The following is a 15,664-nucleotide window of genomic DNA, read 5'->3' as shown; positions in this document are numbered from 1 at the left end:
TCGATCCGACGGTGGAGCAGAGAGGGAGGTGAAGGCTGGAACGATCGTTATAAATCGTCCGCTCGAGGCTGATCGCGGCTGGTTTACAAACAATGCGGCAAGCGTGCAGCTTGGGCCACAATGGCGGCGATCGGGTGACGAGGATTCACGCGAAGTCCACGGTGATTCCAATGTGCAGCCAGCCACGTGATAGGTGGTAACTGGTAACTGGTACCTGGTGATTTGTAACTGGTAGCCTGTGGTGCCCAGCTAATCCCACAAAGAGCGCCGACCTTTGAAATTTCTGGACAATTTATCTCATGGCATGCTGCACTGTGCGCCAATCTCCTGCGCCGCCATTGTCGCAGCCAGTCGGAAACGAACCTGCCGTTTGAACATCGGTTTTCTCTTTTTCCTTGTTGAGTTCACGACGATGGTGTGACGTGGATCGATTCTTACATAAAAAATTTTATCGTTTGTGATCGAAATGGAATGAAATATTTTCTGGTCGAATTATTAGATTATCATAATGTAATAATATCGTTTTAGATTATTATAATGTAATAATATACTTATTTTTGATATAATAAGAGATAATAATATTTATGTTTATTTTTATTATAACATATTTTTCATTTTTTGAGTTGTTTTGAATAGTTTTTAATAATCTCTTTGAAAGATGTTTTATCTTTTTAATTAAAAACATTATTTTGAATTTTAAATTTTAAATTATATGCATAATCTTTATTTTCAAAAAAAATTTGTATTATAGAAATTTTGCAATGAACAAAATAATTCATAATTTATTGATGTTGGATATGAATAATTCGTTACACATGATATATTAAATTATTTATTCTTTTGCTATAATACATTATAATAAAAAAAAAGAACATTTTTATTATTTGTTGATCATTTATTTATCACAAATTATATAAAATTACATATTATCTATTTAATTTTTCACAATAAATTGCAAATAATTTTATTTCAAAATTCTGCAATAAATTTTTTGGTTTTTTACATTTCTTACAACTGAATTACTTTTAATTAGAAATTAACATGCCATTTTTAAATTACGTATAGAAGCTTGTTTTTGTTAAATATTATCATATTAATTGTAGTATTAATTGTATTTTAAATGAACATAATTATTTTAAAAATTTTATTAAATTAATTTTTTCCTAAAAAAACAAAATATTTTTTTTTTATAAAATTTTCGAATATAATCGAATCTTAATAATTTCATACAATTTCATCACAAAAAAATATATATTCAGATCATTACAATATAAATTTATCAAAAACGTATAATATAACTCAAAATTATATACGTTGACTTGAAACGTAATTAATCAAATCTTTACACATATGACGATCTTATCTCAGAAACAAAGTTTTAAATTTTACAAAGATTTTATTTTATAAAAGTTTTCAAATAAAAAAAGTTTTAAAAATAAAAATTCGATGTACAAATATGTTATAATAAGGATTAATATTTTTTTAATTTTTAAAAAATTTATGAATTATATAAAAAAAATATTTGAATATTTAAATTTTTTTATAATAATTTATAATATTATATAATGTTATAATAATTTTATTTGAGCTTTTTTTTGAATATTTAAGAAAATTTTAATAACACTTTATAAGTAATTTATGTATTATATATTTTATAATATTCAATAATATATAATTTTGGGCTAATTTACTCAAATATATTAACGCCAATAATTATTAATATGAACTAATTTATTAATATTGGCTTATTGCCGATATTGACTATTATCTTATTGTTTTAATAATACTATTATTAATATAAATTTAAAAATGAATAAAGAACATTAGGTTAATTTACTATCACAATAGAATATAATAATTATAAGTGCTAAATATAATATCGAGAATAATATTATTTCGCTATGATCAATGATTCGTGAAGCAAATATCAATAAATGTATAAATGTATAAATGATACTGGAATATGTTGGACTCATGTTAGAAGTTGACTAACAATTAATTAGTTATAAAATATAAAAATAGCATAATATTTAAAAAAAGATAGATTATGTCATATAATTGTTTCGAAGTATCAGATTAAAATTTAAATTATAGTAGTAAATTTCACTTGATACTTTAATTCTAATTATAGAGATAAAATAATGCGCCTAAATACTTACTAATAATTAGTTTTATACAAAAACTTTACAACATTTGTTATACTTTACAAGATTTGTATATTATAGAGATTTTTTTTATTATATAATATAAAAATAATAATAATAATAATTATTATTATTATTATATTTCAGTTTCAACAAAGTAATTTCAACATTTCATGTTTTCTTCCATAAAATGACACACAGTGTCATCATTACAACAATTCTCGCGGTAAGGGTGAAGCGGAAACGATTGTAGGCCCAGTATGGCGCGACAGAGGAAAGATACAGTGGCTTTTTTTCCCGGAATTGTCGGCCTCGACGCGTTTTTGCGACGCGTTGCGCGCGCCTCAGTCGAAATTGGAACCCTTGAGTCCTCGTGTTTCTGGACCCCCGTCGATTTCTCGGTGCTCCTTTTCCTTTTCTCTCTACTTCTTTCGAAGTGTCTTCTCCACCGATCTCACAGATAAGATTTCATCGAAGGAAAATACGAGTAGTCCCTTGAGAGTGGTCCTCGCGCGCCAATGCTCCCCACGGATACCGTGAAAGAAATTTGTAACTGAGTTTTTGGGAATTCCAATTTGTGGATTCAGTTTTTGATGTATGGAGGATCTGGTTTAGACTATCGTTGCACGTACGCGATATTTCTTAGGAATCATATATGAGGATAGATGATTTATTTGAGTTTAAATAGGCTTAATAATATAAATTAAAAATTTATATTATTTATCGAGGGATATAACGTTATGAAAGACAGGATGTAAAAAAATATATTCGAACGATAAATTATGTTTTATCGAAACCTATTATATAAATTAAGTATATAAAAAAGATTTCCGCGATTTGAAAAAATGATTTTTTATAATATAATATAAACGTGAAGATTTTAAAAAAAGTTGCAATATTAAATAAAATAAGGAGCGAAAGAAATATATATTAAGCAAAATTTTTTGGAATTCTATAATTCTTTTAATATAATTATTATATTAAAAAGTCAATCAGCTAAAAGAATAAAAATAAATTTAGAAAATTAAAAAAATGGTAAATATAATAGATTAAAAGAATAATTAAAAAATTTAAAGTGAAATGATAAAATTTCATTTCTATATTATTTTTTATTTAATTTCATATTTTCAATGATTAATTTTTAATGATAATTTAAAATCGTATTAGATAATTAATTACAAAAAATTTATTTAATTTTTTGAATTCGGGAAATTTTAAACAAAATTATTTATATCATTCTTTCTCTTAACAATTAAAAAATTTTATTTGTAAAAATACTTTCCAATCAAATTAATTGAAAATTATTATTGCTTTTTAAAACAAAATTATATGCTAAAGAAAATCATAGATTTTTTTAATTGTTTCTCAAATAAAGAATATATATATTTTACTTTATCATTGCTTTCTTATAAAATTATGAATATTAAACAAAAATTCTGTATGCTTTTTTACACAGAAATTAAAATACATACAGTCATAAGAATAAATTTTTTTATCGTTATCATAAATCAAAAAGTAATAACTAAATATCAAGAGATGCGAGAATTTAATAAAAATCTCAATTTTTTAAATTCCTTAATTCATATTAAATTTTTATATACATAATTTTAATATTTGTGTCTTATTATAATTATAATATTATTTTTGAAAAATCAAACGTATATTTTAAAATTCTATTTAAAATTCCAATATCCAAAATTTTCTATATGTGCTTTCACTGTATGTGCCAAAATCACTTCAAAGTTTATATATATATATATATATATAATTTTAATAGTGTAATTAATATACCTTACAGTAGTTATAATATTATATTAAAAAAATCAAGTGCAACGCATAAATTTTTACCGTTTAAAATTCCAATAGCAACAAACTTTCCGATACTTTTATTAGCCATTATACGTGCTTGACTAGCGTCGAAAGGCTTAAATCCACGGATAACATACAACCTCATGTTCCTCAAGGAACGTTCAAAAGAACTCATCTCCGCCTCGACTTTCTTTTCCAACGAAACGAACAACCGGCATCGCGACGCAAGTCGCGTGTTGCACGTAAAGCTGTGTTCACGTAACGGTCGTCTCGAAAAACTTGCACGCCTGTTCGGTCGTGGTAGTAATTTCAGCCCGATGGCCGGTGTGGGGGCAGGCGCAAAAAACCACGCGTCCGACAAAAGAAGGCCCCGATACCAGCGAAATTACCTTCCGACAACCTTACACGGCTACGGATCGGGGAGTCCCTAATAAGGGGCGACGGTATAAATAAAGTCATTTGCGGTAGTCGTCGTTCGCGCCGGGTCTCTTCGACGAATTGGCCCTTTCGTCGCGTTCGACCGTCCGCGGGCCCCACGAAAATGCCCCGTCGCGAGATGGAGGCACCGAACTCCGGCCCCCTTGGACAGGATCGGTTTGTTTTGCGGATTAGCCTCGTTTTAGCCTTGCAGGCCATGGCTCGCGCCGCGACGAATCGAGAAACGGGGACCGCTGCACGTCCCCGCTTTTTGTGCACGCGAGAATCAAGTTGTTTTCGTTACAGTGGCGTAGCATGATAACTTTGAAAGGTTTTCGATGCTTTTCGAGATTGACGGTGATAATTGTATCGTGGAAATTGTGGTAAGAGGGAAGTGAAGTTGGTTCTTTCAAGGAATAAATTGATGATGAAATTTCATAAATTTTTTCTTTATTTAATTAAATATTACAATTTATTTAAATAATAATGCTATCAAAGTTAGTTGATTTTGATTTTATTTCTTAAATTTTGTTAGTGATTATACACTTAAATTCTTATATATATATATATATATATATATATATATATATATATATATTTTAATTTTAATTTTAATTTTAATTTTAATTTTAATGAAGATACATCTGTTGTAAAAGATAATAAATTTATATATTATAAATGATGTAATTTTTTTTGGTGGAAAAATTGTTTAAAATTTCAATATTCTTTCATATATTTACTTGAATATTTTTTGAAATAAAATATTAAATCATTATTAGCAAAATATATTTATATATTTATATTTATATATTTATATATTTATATATTATATGTTTATTTAAGAAAACAAAAATTAAGAATTCATTTCACTCTTTCAAAATAATATTTGGCTAAAAAAATTTTCATATGTTATAATAATTATAGTATCAAATAGCATATTTTTATTATTAACAATTTTATTTATAAAGAATATTCATGAATTATTATATATTTCGAAACTATTTATTAAATCTGGTATAATGTATATAGCAAAATATAAATAAAAAGAATAATATTTAAAAATTTAAAAATAATATTTAAAATATACATTTACTGTTAATATTTAAAAAATGAAACAAACTTGTATTTTTATTTCATTAATATAGTTTTATTAATAAAAATATGAATATTTATATAAATATTTTTACTCTCATTATAAATAGATGTTATATATGTATTTTTAATCTAATTCTAATAATAATCTAATAACAATTCTAATAACAATTTATAACTGCAAAATGTCATTGAATCAAATGACAATCACTTCAAATTTTTATTCTTGATAAATCTTTCAAACGTTTAATTAAATGAACGATTATATAATGAAATAGAAATTTCAATAATATTTCAAAATTTTGTCATGTTTTTGAAAAATTATTACAATAAAAAAAAAATAATCATTCAAATAATAATGCAAAAAAATACATTTTTGTTCATTTTCTTCCGAATAATATTTTTTTTTTGATAATCCTTGTTCACTAATTTGAATATTAAATCGATTAATTGTATATATTAATTACTTTGAATTATTTTGTTACATAATATGTATATATTTACATGTTATATATTATGTATTTTCAAATTTATTTTCTATAAAATATTAATAAATTTCTTAAGCAAAAAATTAAATAAAACGACCAATTAATATTATTTACTTTTATTAAAATTACATACAGATACTAAGTATACAAAAATTACAATAAAATTAAGTAGAAGAGGTTTTCTTGGAGACGGTATGTACAACAGAATTTATTTATATGTATTATCATATTATATATTATATTATATTTTATATTATGTATAATATATATAAATCAAATATCTCTATATGCATACACATGCGGTATATATATATATATATATATATATATATATATATATATATATATATATATAAAGGAGTAATTTCATTTTGGACATAGAAAAAGGACAAGTTAGTAAGTTTCATGTGATAATACAAGGTACATACGAGGTTCGTTTGTCTTCTTCATTTACGATTACGGACATTCATTAATTCATTTGGTTAAAACGCACGATCTTACGATACTGAGGGGAAATAATTAACAAAAAAAAAAATATATATATATATATGTAAGAAGTATTATCGTTAATGATACACCTGTCCTCTGCTTAATGGATCCGCTTACTCTATTTATTGAGCTGAATAAAATAAAAATCAAGTTAAATGCATGTGAGTTATGCAACACGTTCTGCTCGCTCTTCCTCGAATCTGATTTAGCGACGTTGCCGCGGCTTCGTCACCATCAAGCACAATTCATTCGAAGTCCAATTGACCACCGCCATTTTGTCCCCTGAGATCGATCACGTTTAATTGACTATCGCAAAAGATAATTAAAATCGATGGATTATATAAAACTAGAAAACTGTGAATTGGCCAAGAATATCAAAATATTAAAAAATAATATATAAATCAGAATGAAAGTCGTAGTAAAATAAAATTGTTCTTATAAAGCAAAATTTCAATTATAATCTCTTATTTTACAATTTCGTTAAAAGTTATCGAACCAAGAGGTATGATATAATTTTATTTCAAAACTTTGTATATGAATTGGTTGAGAAAATAGCAAAAAGATCAAATTATTTAATTATTAATTCTATAAAATATAATAAAAACTCTATAAATTCTATAAAATTTAAAATAAATAGTTTTTAAAATTAATTTCACATTAGAAATCGAAGATTAGATTTCATTTTAAGAAAAGAAATTAATTTTGATATTAAAATTTTTCTCTCTTTAAATAAATGAAATTTCAATTATAGAAAGCTATAAATTAATACTATTATTTAAATTTTTAAAAAATAAATATGGAAAATATAGAAAAGATGCTCGGCAAATTTTTTTTCTCCAAACAAAGAAATATTATATATTGTATAATTATTTAATAATATTTTGCTTCCTAAAATTGAAATTAATATCGTTATAGGTTTCTGGGTACAAACTATTTAATTTAATCAAGAATAATTTCATAAAAAAAACATAGTTTGCACAATAAAAATTCTACGTATAGTTATTAAATTATGAAATAATTAGGATGAATTTATCGCGCGAAATCATGAATTAATAAATTGACGAAGCCGGGCAACATGACACGATCCGGCAGAAAATAGACTAAACAAACAAACAATAACAATAATTAATAATAATGTCTGCCTCCGTGGCGATTCGCGCCCTTCGCACGACTTATGACACTGTGTTGAATCACGCGTCGATTCGCATGCAGCGTTTGCCGAGGACCATAGAAACGCTTATAGAAAATTCGATTATGCTATTATTCGAGAACTATTATTTTCATTTGTATTCGTGAAATAACATTGTCATGTTTATTTTAAAATCATATTTGAAAATTAAATCCTTCCTGATATCCTTAGCTTTTTTTGTAACATTTCACTTTTGAATATCTTAATTATCGTATCATTTATTATTTAAAGTTATTAGCAATTCTAACTTTTTTCAGAATTTTTTGTAGATTAGAATACTAATAAAATTTTTAATTCAATAGAATGAATCCAAGGATATTGCAGAAGGTTAATAATCAAATTTTAAAATTTCCTTGTCGATAAGTCTCTGGATACTTATTGTTATAATAGAGATAAATAATCATTGTAATTACAAATAAAATAAAATAAAATAAAATAAAATAGACAGTTGTTGTATGTGTAAATATATCATAAAGAAAATTACATAATATTTTTCAATTATCTTATTATAATTCTATTTTTTTAAACTTCTTATAAAATATGGTATCCAGTTACTTATAAACAGGATTATATTGATTATTTATATATTATTTATAAGTAAATAATTCTAAAAGAAATTTTACGAATACTGATAATAAATAAATAATAGCGAACATTTCGCCACGATAATCAAACTTTTAAAATATTGCGTTCGAGTCCTGGGCGATCGATCGAAGAAAGAAAAATATAAAAATGAGAATAAGAGAGAGAAAGAAAGAGAGAAAAATGAAAACGATAGTAGGAAAGGCGAGAAACAATTTCCCTCGCAAGCCTTCCTATTCATTGGTTGTATTTTGGCACGGGAATGAGTAACCAGCGCATCTCTTTGAATTTGATAAAGTTATATTCGCGTTATGAATATTATCAAATATAATTTTTTTCGAATTCCATCGACGGCAAAGAGAGCGCTCATTGAAAAGTTTTTACGTTATGTAAAAATCATAGTGCAAATATAATAAATAAATAGAGGAAAACGTTGTTCACAAATTTATCTTTTTTTTTTTAAATTAAAATTAACATTGCTTTTTATATAAATCATTTTGGTAATACCAGAAGAATTATTTTGTTATTAATTACATAAATATAATTATTTATATATATATATTTATGTTTTTATCAATATGCTTTCCTTTGAATAAATATCGTTTTAATTTAATAAAATAGATGATTAAAGCTTCCCAATGAGAGAATTAAAGATATAAGGTTCTTGATTCATTTGTTGTTTTAGATTATTTATCAAGATAATTTGTTCAAAAGTTATAAGATTCTTTGATTCAATATCAATGAAGAAGATTTTTCTTTTTATTTTATTTGCTCGATTAGCGAACTTGTGGAGGTCACCGGCCAGCGGTTACATCCACAATCCTCCGTCGACCGGATTTCCTTTATTAATTGCATAAGGTTTAGAGAGAGTCAAAGTTTGATTCTCGATCGCTGGTCTGAAAAAATTATTTTTCATAATTAGATATTCGTAAAATTGTTTTAAATTAAAATAAAAAAAAAATAATTAAAGATTTATTGATAATAAAAAAGAAGAAAAATGTAAATTGGAATTCAAAAAAAGAGATATCGATAAATATAAATTTATTAATTACGAAAGAATTATAAAAAATTTATTTTACAAACTAAAAAAATGAAAAAGAAAAGAAAATTGGAACTTTATGGATGATTTAGAAGTTATTTAATAAAAGTAAAATTTAACTATAATCAATATAAATTAAATTTAACCTAAATTAATGTATAGTTAACAAATAAATTAAATCATTATTTTCATATATACATAATAAATTTTTTTATAGTATTGCAAAATCATTTATATTATATATAACATATTATATTATAGAAGGATATAGAAGAAATGAAGAAATATATTGCAATTGTACACAGATTTTACTCATTAATTATTTCTAATACAGATTCATTTTAGAAGTTTATAAAAAATATATATTCCTTTGCGATAAATAAATATTATATTCTTAAAAATACCTATTAGATGTGTTTCTATATTTAACACATTAATATTTATAATACCTTTAATCATATCATTTTTAATGTTTCATATTGATTACTTTCAATTAATTATTTAATTAGAAGATCATTTATATCTCATATACGTATATACAACAACAAAAGAAACAAAGAACAAAGTTGAAGAAAAAAATATAGAGCTCAAATTTCATTCTTAACTCACTCTGTCCGGGCTGTAAAGAGGCGGATGCTGCGCCGGAAGTCTCAGCGTGCTTCCCAGATCCCTTTCAGCCATTGTGTGTCCTTCGCTGGCACTGTCTCTTGTGTCTCTGTTGTCTCTGGCGTCTTTAACACTGTTTCTTCTAGTATCTGCGACTTTCGTTGGCGGTTGAATCGTCGTTTCACCGCAGGATCTGGCTAGAGTCGAACCAGCTTCGCCTAAATCAAGCCTCAGCTTCGTCGGTGCTTGAATGGTTGTCTCGTCACAGGAACGAGCCAACGTAGAGCACAAATCACCTTGGAGATCCCCGGTTCGCAATACTTTCGTCGCTGTCTCAACTGTAGTTTCGCCGCAAGAACGGGCTAACGTCGAATCGGTATCCATTTGACGAGTTACCGTTGCGGACACCTGAAAAAATATAGACATATTTTTATATAAAAATTATATTGATGTATGTAGATATTAAGAAATATTATAAGACAATAGTTCGAATAATTCAAATAGAATAAGTTATTTGATATAAGAGATTTTTTTTTTTAAATTAAACTATAAGAAATATGTAAATCAATTTTCGTTTCTTGAAAAGAACTACAATTTTTTTAAATCGCAACTAGTTATAAAAAAAAAATCACTAAGTCACTTATGTCAAAAAGTTCTATTTATTTTATTATTTTAAGTAAAAATATTTTTGTTTGATGATCTTAATATTAAATTATTGAATAATAATATAAAAAAATATAAAAATATAAAATTATTTATTGTTAAACTAATTATGTTTAATATGAGATATTTTATGTGAGATATTTTAATTCATATAAATTTTGGAAACAAAAGTGTCTATATAACATTATATATTTTATTTTTCAAGATTATAATTTAATATTTCTTTCATTGTTTATTTATTTATTTTTATTTTTTTCTTTTTTTATAATACACTCATCTATAATTTTATTTCTCATGATTTTAATAAAATTTAATTTTTCTTTAATTCATAATCAATAATTAATCAATTTTAATAATTATAGTAATATAACAAAGAGAAAAGTTTTAGAATTTTAATAAATTTTAATAAATACGAATTTCTTAGAGAAAATTTTCTATTGTTAAAAAATTGAATCATCAGTAAATGATGAAAAGTACCTGGAAACCAGCGCTAACAAGAGCTCCAGTTGGTGCAGCTGGCGCTCTGATGATCTGTACATCAGCCTCCTTGCAATCCTTTGCGCTGGATACACTTTGCTTCCTGTTTCCGGTGTTATGCGTGCCGTTCTCGAGATAGTTGAGCAGCTTGTGCTCTTCTGTCGAGAACGTGCTCAACCCGGACTTGTAATTCTGCGGAGATTGGGGTGCCGATCGATATTTGGCACGAGGGATCATCACTGTCAACGAACGATCTCTTTGTTCGTCGTTCACTGGCACTATAGCGATTTAAACCATTAAACGATAAAAATATTTTAATATTATACAAGCAAATCTAAAAATGAAATTTTTATGATGAAATGAAACAAAAATAAAATATTTTTATTAAAACAAATAAATCTATTAATAAATAAGATTCTATTAATTTGGATAATTAATAAAAAAAGGTTACAAATAAATAAAAAAGATGCTTATTTATAACAATTGAGAAACTTTTTTTTATATATTATAATATAATTTAAGATTTCTAATTTCTAACCAAAATTTCTAAATTTTTTTTTTATATGTAGATATCCTCCACTTTCTTGTAATGTATAATTTTTTTATTTATTAAAATTTTTTAATATAAGAAAATTTATAAATTTTCTTTTCCTATTAATTCCTCATTTTCGTAATAAATAATTTCATTTTTTTTTAATCAAAAATAATTAAAAAATAAATTTCGAAAAATATTTACCTGATGCAGGTATCATGGTAGTCTTTCTTGGCAGATGCCTAGGTTTGGTGCTGATCTTTCGAGTAGGTCTTTTGGTCGGTGGCAAGGGTGCAATCATTTGTGGGGGTGGTGGCAGAATGTGCGGTACGTGATGTGGAATTGCTAGATCTGTCACGCTACCCTCACTACTGGTATCCCCGCCAGTTCCAGGAATCATGGCCCTTCTGTCACCAGTTTTTCGTTTCCGATTTGGTTGACGGAAACACGCCATGCCAACGCACACCGCCAAAAGGCCTAGTAATATTGCACCGGTCGTAACCAGAGCTATCAGTAACACTGCAAACAGATTTATGATATAATATCGTATTACAATACTTTTTAAAATATGAAATAAAATTTTCTTATTTTTTATTTTAATATTTTAAAGATAAAAAATAGATGGTCATTTTGTTATTATATATATATATATATATATATATATATATATATATATATATATATATATATACATTAATGTATTTATGAAATATATTTTTTTATTTTTTATATTTGTAATATTTTAAATTAAAGATAAAAATATATTAATTACAATATGCCTACGAAGTTTTATAATTAAATTAATATATATACATGTTTATTAATTAATAATATACTACGAAGTTTTATCTAAATACAAATGAATATGAAATATTCGTTTTGAAATAAATACTATGAAAAAAAAATATCCTTCTAAAAATTGTTTATATAAGAATTATGCAATATTAAAAAATTTTCTATAAATAATGCATAGAAATAAATAAAACATATGAAATATATGAAAGTAATATTTGTTTTATAAAATAATAGTTTTTTAAAATAAAAATCATAATTTTTTATGAATTCATTACTATTTAAAAAAGTTAATTGCGTTATTTATATTGAAAACATTATTACAATATTTTCTAAACTATTGATTTTTCTATATAATTGATAATATTTTTTATTTTTTTTAAAATAAATCAAATTTCATAAGCTGCATTATATAACAAAGTAAAGAAAAAGACTTTATATAAAAATGTAAAGATTTCTTTCATATAATTTTTATGTATCTATTCATAGAAAAATTAATTATACTAAATAAATTTTTTAAAAAATTTTTTCATGACATTCTTTCCAAAATAAAACATATTTTATAATTTAGTTTTATTCTCCTTAATAATTGAAAAAAATCTATCCTAAAACTTTGCAAAAATATATCAATTTTTTCAACTCGTTCTAACAATTTTATAAATATATAATAAGTTATAATTTTAAAATATAAAAATTTTTACTTATGTCATAATTTTCTCATTTAAATGATAATAATAATAATTTGTTAGTAAACAGAGATTTATTTTATAATTCGAAATTTGATAAGCTACTGTTCATTAATTCATTTGATAAATAATTTTTGAGAAATATTATTATATGTATATGTTTCATAAAAATAGCTGTATTTTTATCTTTTTTAATATAATATAATTATTTGATTAATTATATCTTTCATATAATATAATTAATTGAAAAGAAATGATCTACATTCTATTGTTATATTGTCATTGCTTAATTTTTATTAATTTCGATAAGAATAGAATATTTTATGAAATTCATATGCTTGTAAAATATATCATACATTTAAAAAAATTTTAAAATTAAAAATTGATATAACTTTTTCACTAATTTCAGAAGTAATTTAGTAATTACAGTTTTTTTTGTTTTGAATAAAATAATGTGCAAATTTAAATACTTATTTATTATATTAAGCCAAGATAAATTGCAATGCAAAGATAAATTAAAAAAAAATAAAATACAAATAATATAAATAAAATATAAATATAAATAAATTCAATTATATAAATAACAATTTTGTTAGCTTTTGTTAGTTTGTTAGCTTTTGTTAGCTAGTAAAATTAGTTACTATTATAAGATTTGCACAGATAATTTTACCTTTGAGATTAACCTGACATCGTTGACCACTGTGCCAAGGGAAGCATTCACAGACTTCTTGACCGTTAGTATTCGTTACGCAATGCCCTTTGTTGTTACAATTAGGACAACCTAATGGCGCCTGAGAGCAAAATCTTCCAGGATATGCAGGATTCTCAGACAAATCTGCCCAACCCTCTTTGCAAGAACATTGATAAGAACCTCGTAGATTGAAACAGGCTGCATTTGGCGAACAATCGTGATGAGGGCCTCCGTCTTCTGCTATGCATTCATCAAAATCGATTGCTTCAATCTGAAATAAAAAATTTTTATGTATTAATGATTTGAATCTACAATTTTTTCATTATCATTTTAATATTTAAGCATTATAAAATTTTTTATATGATAAGTAGAATGCAAATATTTATGCATTGAAATATATCAGAAAAATTTATATTTAAATAGAAATTTTATTCCTTAAAAATATATATTAAATATAATATATATTTTATTTTCATTATTTTACACAATTAAATTTTTCATAAATGCATAAATATTCACAATATAATAGTAAAAATGCAGAAACTTTCGAAGATCGTTTATAAAGAATTTAGATCTTTTTGTTGATTTATTCTCTCTCTTTTACAATATTTTTGTTTGAAAAAGAATATTTACTATGTCAAGGTTTTTCGAAGCAAAGACTTCAGTGCCTCCTAAACTATAGTTACTTCCAATCAGATATTTTCGAAGTACTTCCTTCAGTCTTGTTTCATTAGCATTATCACTGAGTTGAACATGGAATTCTACTTTCGTTGGATCAGATGTGAAACCAGCTATCTTCAGTCCCCTATAAATGTCTCTGAGATCACTCTGCATTAAAGTCCTGTCTAAGGCGTCTTTAGTAGGACCTAATAATTTTCTGAAAGCTGTTGACGTCGAATTGTTCATGTTAGCTTCGTAAATCACTGGTTCGTGTCCGATTCGATCCAATCCAACTCGTAGTGTATAGGTATAAGTAGCTACAATTATAGAATAAAAAGGAAAATTAAATTTGAAGAAATTTTTTTAGAAATCGATAGTGGATTGAAGTCAAATGAATATAAGAAAAAACAAAACCGTATTCATTCCTCATTTATTCTATTATTAGATTTTGTTAATCAAATCATCAGATCAAATTAGATAATAAATTGACAATGAAATGTCAAAAATGTTTCATCTTTATCATCAGATAATGCAATGCAATTCTGTCGCTAATCTATAAACTCAATTATACGAATAGAAATAAAATAGAACGTTTCTGGCAGGAATTTGTCTTTAAAAGAATCTATTATATTTCTGTAATTAATCTGTTCAAAAATTCTGTTATAATTGTGTATCAAATTTGCTGCCATTCTGATAACAAATTTGGTATTAATATTTTGAAATGTATGCTAAAAATGGATTTTCTTATTAATTTCATTTATATTTCTTCTTTACAAATTCAATAATTCTCTAATACTTTCTCGTAATATGTAAACCTCTCACTAATATGTAAATCGTAACGTAATAATCAACTTAAAATAAATTAATTTGAATAATAATTTGTAACTTACGTTTACAAGGTCGATCAGGAAACATTCTTGCAAAACCTGGTCGACAAATGCATCTCATTTCAGTTCCAACTTCCGTACATATTTCAGCTCTAGAGGCTTTACATTCAGGAGTACATTGATTGACAATAGGTTGAAGAGATACTATTGGTGCTCCAAGAATTCCACCAGCTAGAACTCTATGAACTTCATTTCCAGCTGGATCTTGTTCATCTCTTGAAATATCACCATATTCAGCTTCCACCTAAGAAAATACTCATATTAAGTAAAAAAATTTTATTATTTTCTATAAATAATCTATAATAAATAGATTGTATTATATAATAATAAATTGTTTATGTATTTATATGAAATTTAAAATTTTAAACAAAAATAAAAGAAATAATATAGAAAAATATATTTATAAAAATGTAAAATACTC

General features: G+C 24.8%; 1 protein-coding gene across 4 annotated transcripts in view; it reads right to left on the bottom strand.

Moving 5' to 3' along the window:
- Positions 1-6,050: 6,050 nt before the first annotated feature.
- LOC107999088 (uncharacterized) overlaps positions 6,051-15,664 on the bottom strand; it is a 27,679-nt gene continuing 18,065 nt past the window's right edge. For all 4 annotated transcript variants that reach the window (XM_062073529.1, XM_062073530.1, XM_062073531.1 and 1 more), the window contains 7 exons: positions 15,247-15,487; positions 14,330-14,673; positions 13,676-13,967; positions 11,732-12,046; positions 10,996-11,273; positions 9,859-10,263; positions 6,051-9,106 (listed from right to left, as the gene is read on the bottom strand). In XM_062073529.1, the coding sequence (XP_061929513.1) occupies positions 9,071-9,106; positions 9,859-10,263; positions 10,996-11,273; positions 11,732-12,046; positions 13,676-13,967; positions 14,330-14,673; positions 15,247-15,487 (1,911 nt within the window). In that variant the 3' untranslated portion in view covers positions 6,051-9,070. The remainder of the gene's footprint in view (positions 9,107-9,858; positions 10,264-10,995; positions 11,274-11,731; positions 12,047-13,675; positions 13,968-14,329; positions 14,674-15,246; positions 15,488-15,664) is intronic.

This window comes from Apis cerana, linkage group LG4, assembly GCF_029169275.1.
Source record: "Apis cerana isolate GH-2021 linkage group LG4, AcerK_1.0, whole genome shotgun sequence".
In the NCBI taxonomy this organism is placed as follows: Eukaryota; Metazoa; Arthropoda; class Insecta; order Hymenoptera; family Apidae; genus Apis; species Apis cerana.
The sequence above is the reverse complement of the archived record's forward strand: the minus strand, read 5'-3'. Positions and strand labels throughout refer to the sequence as shown.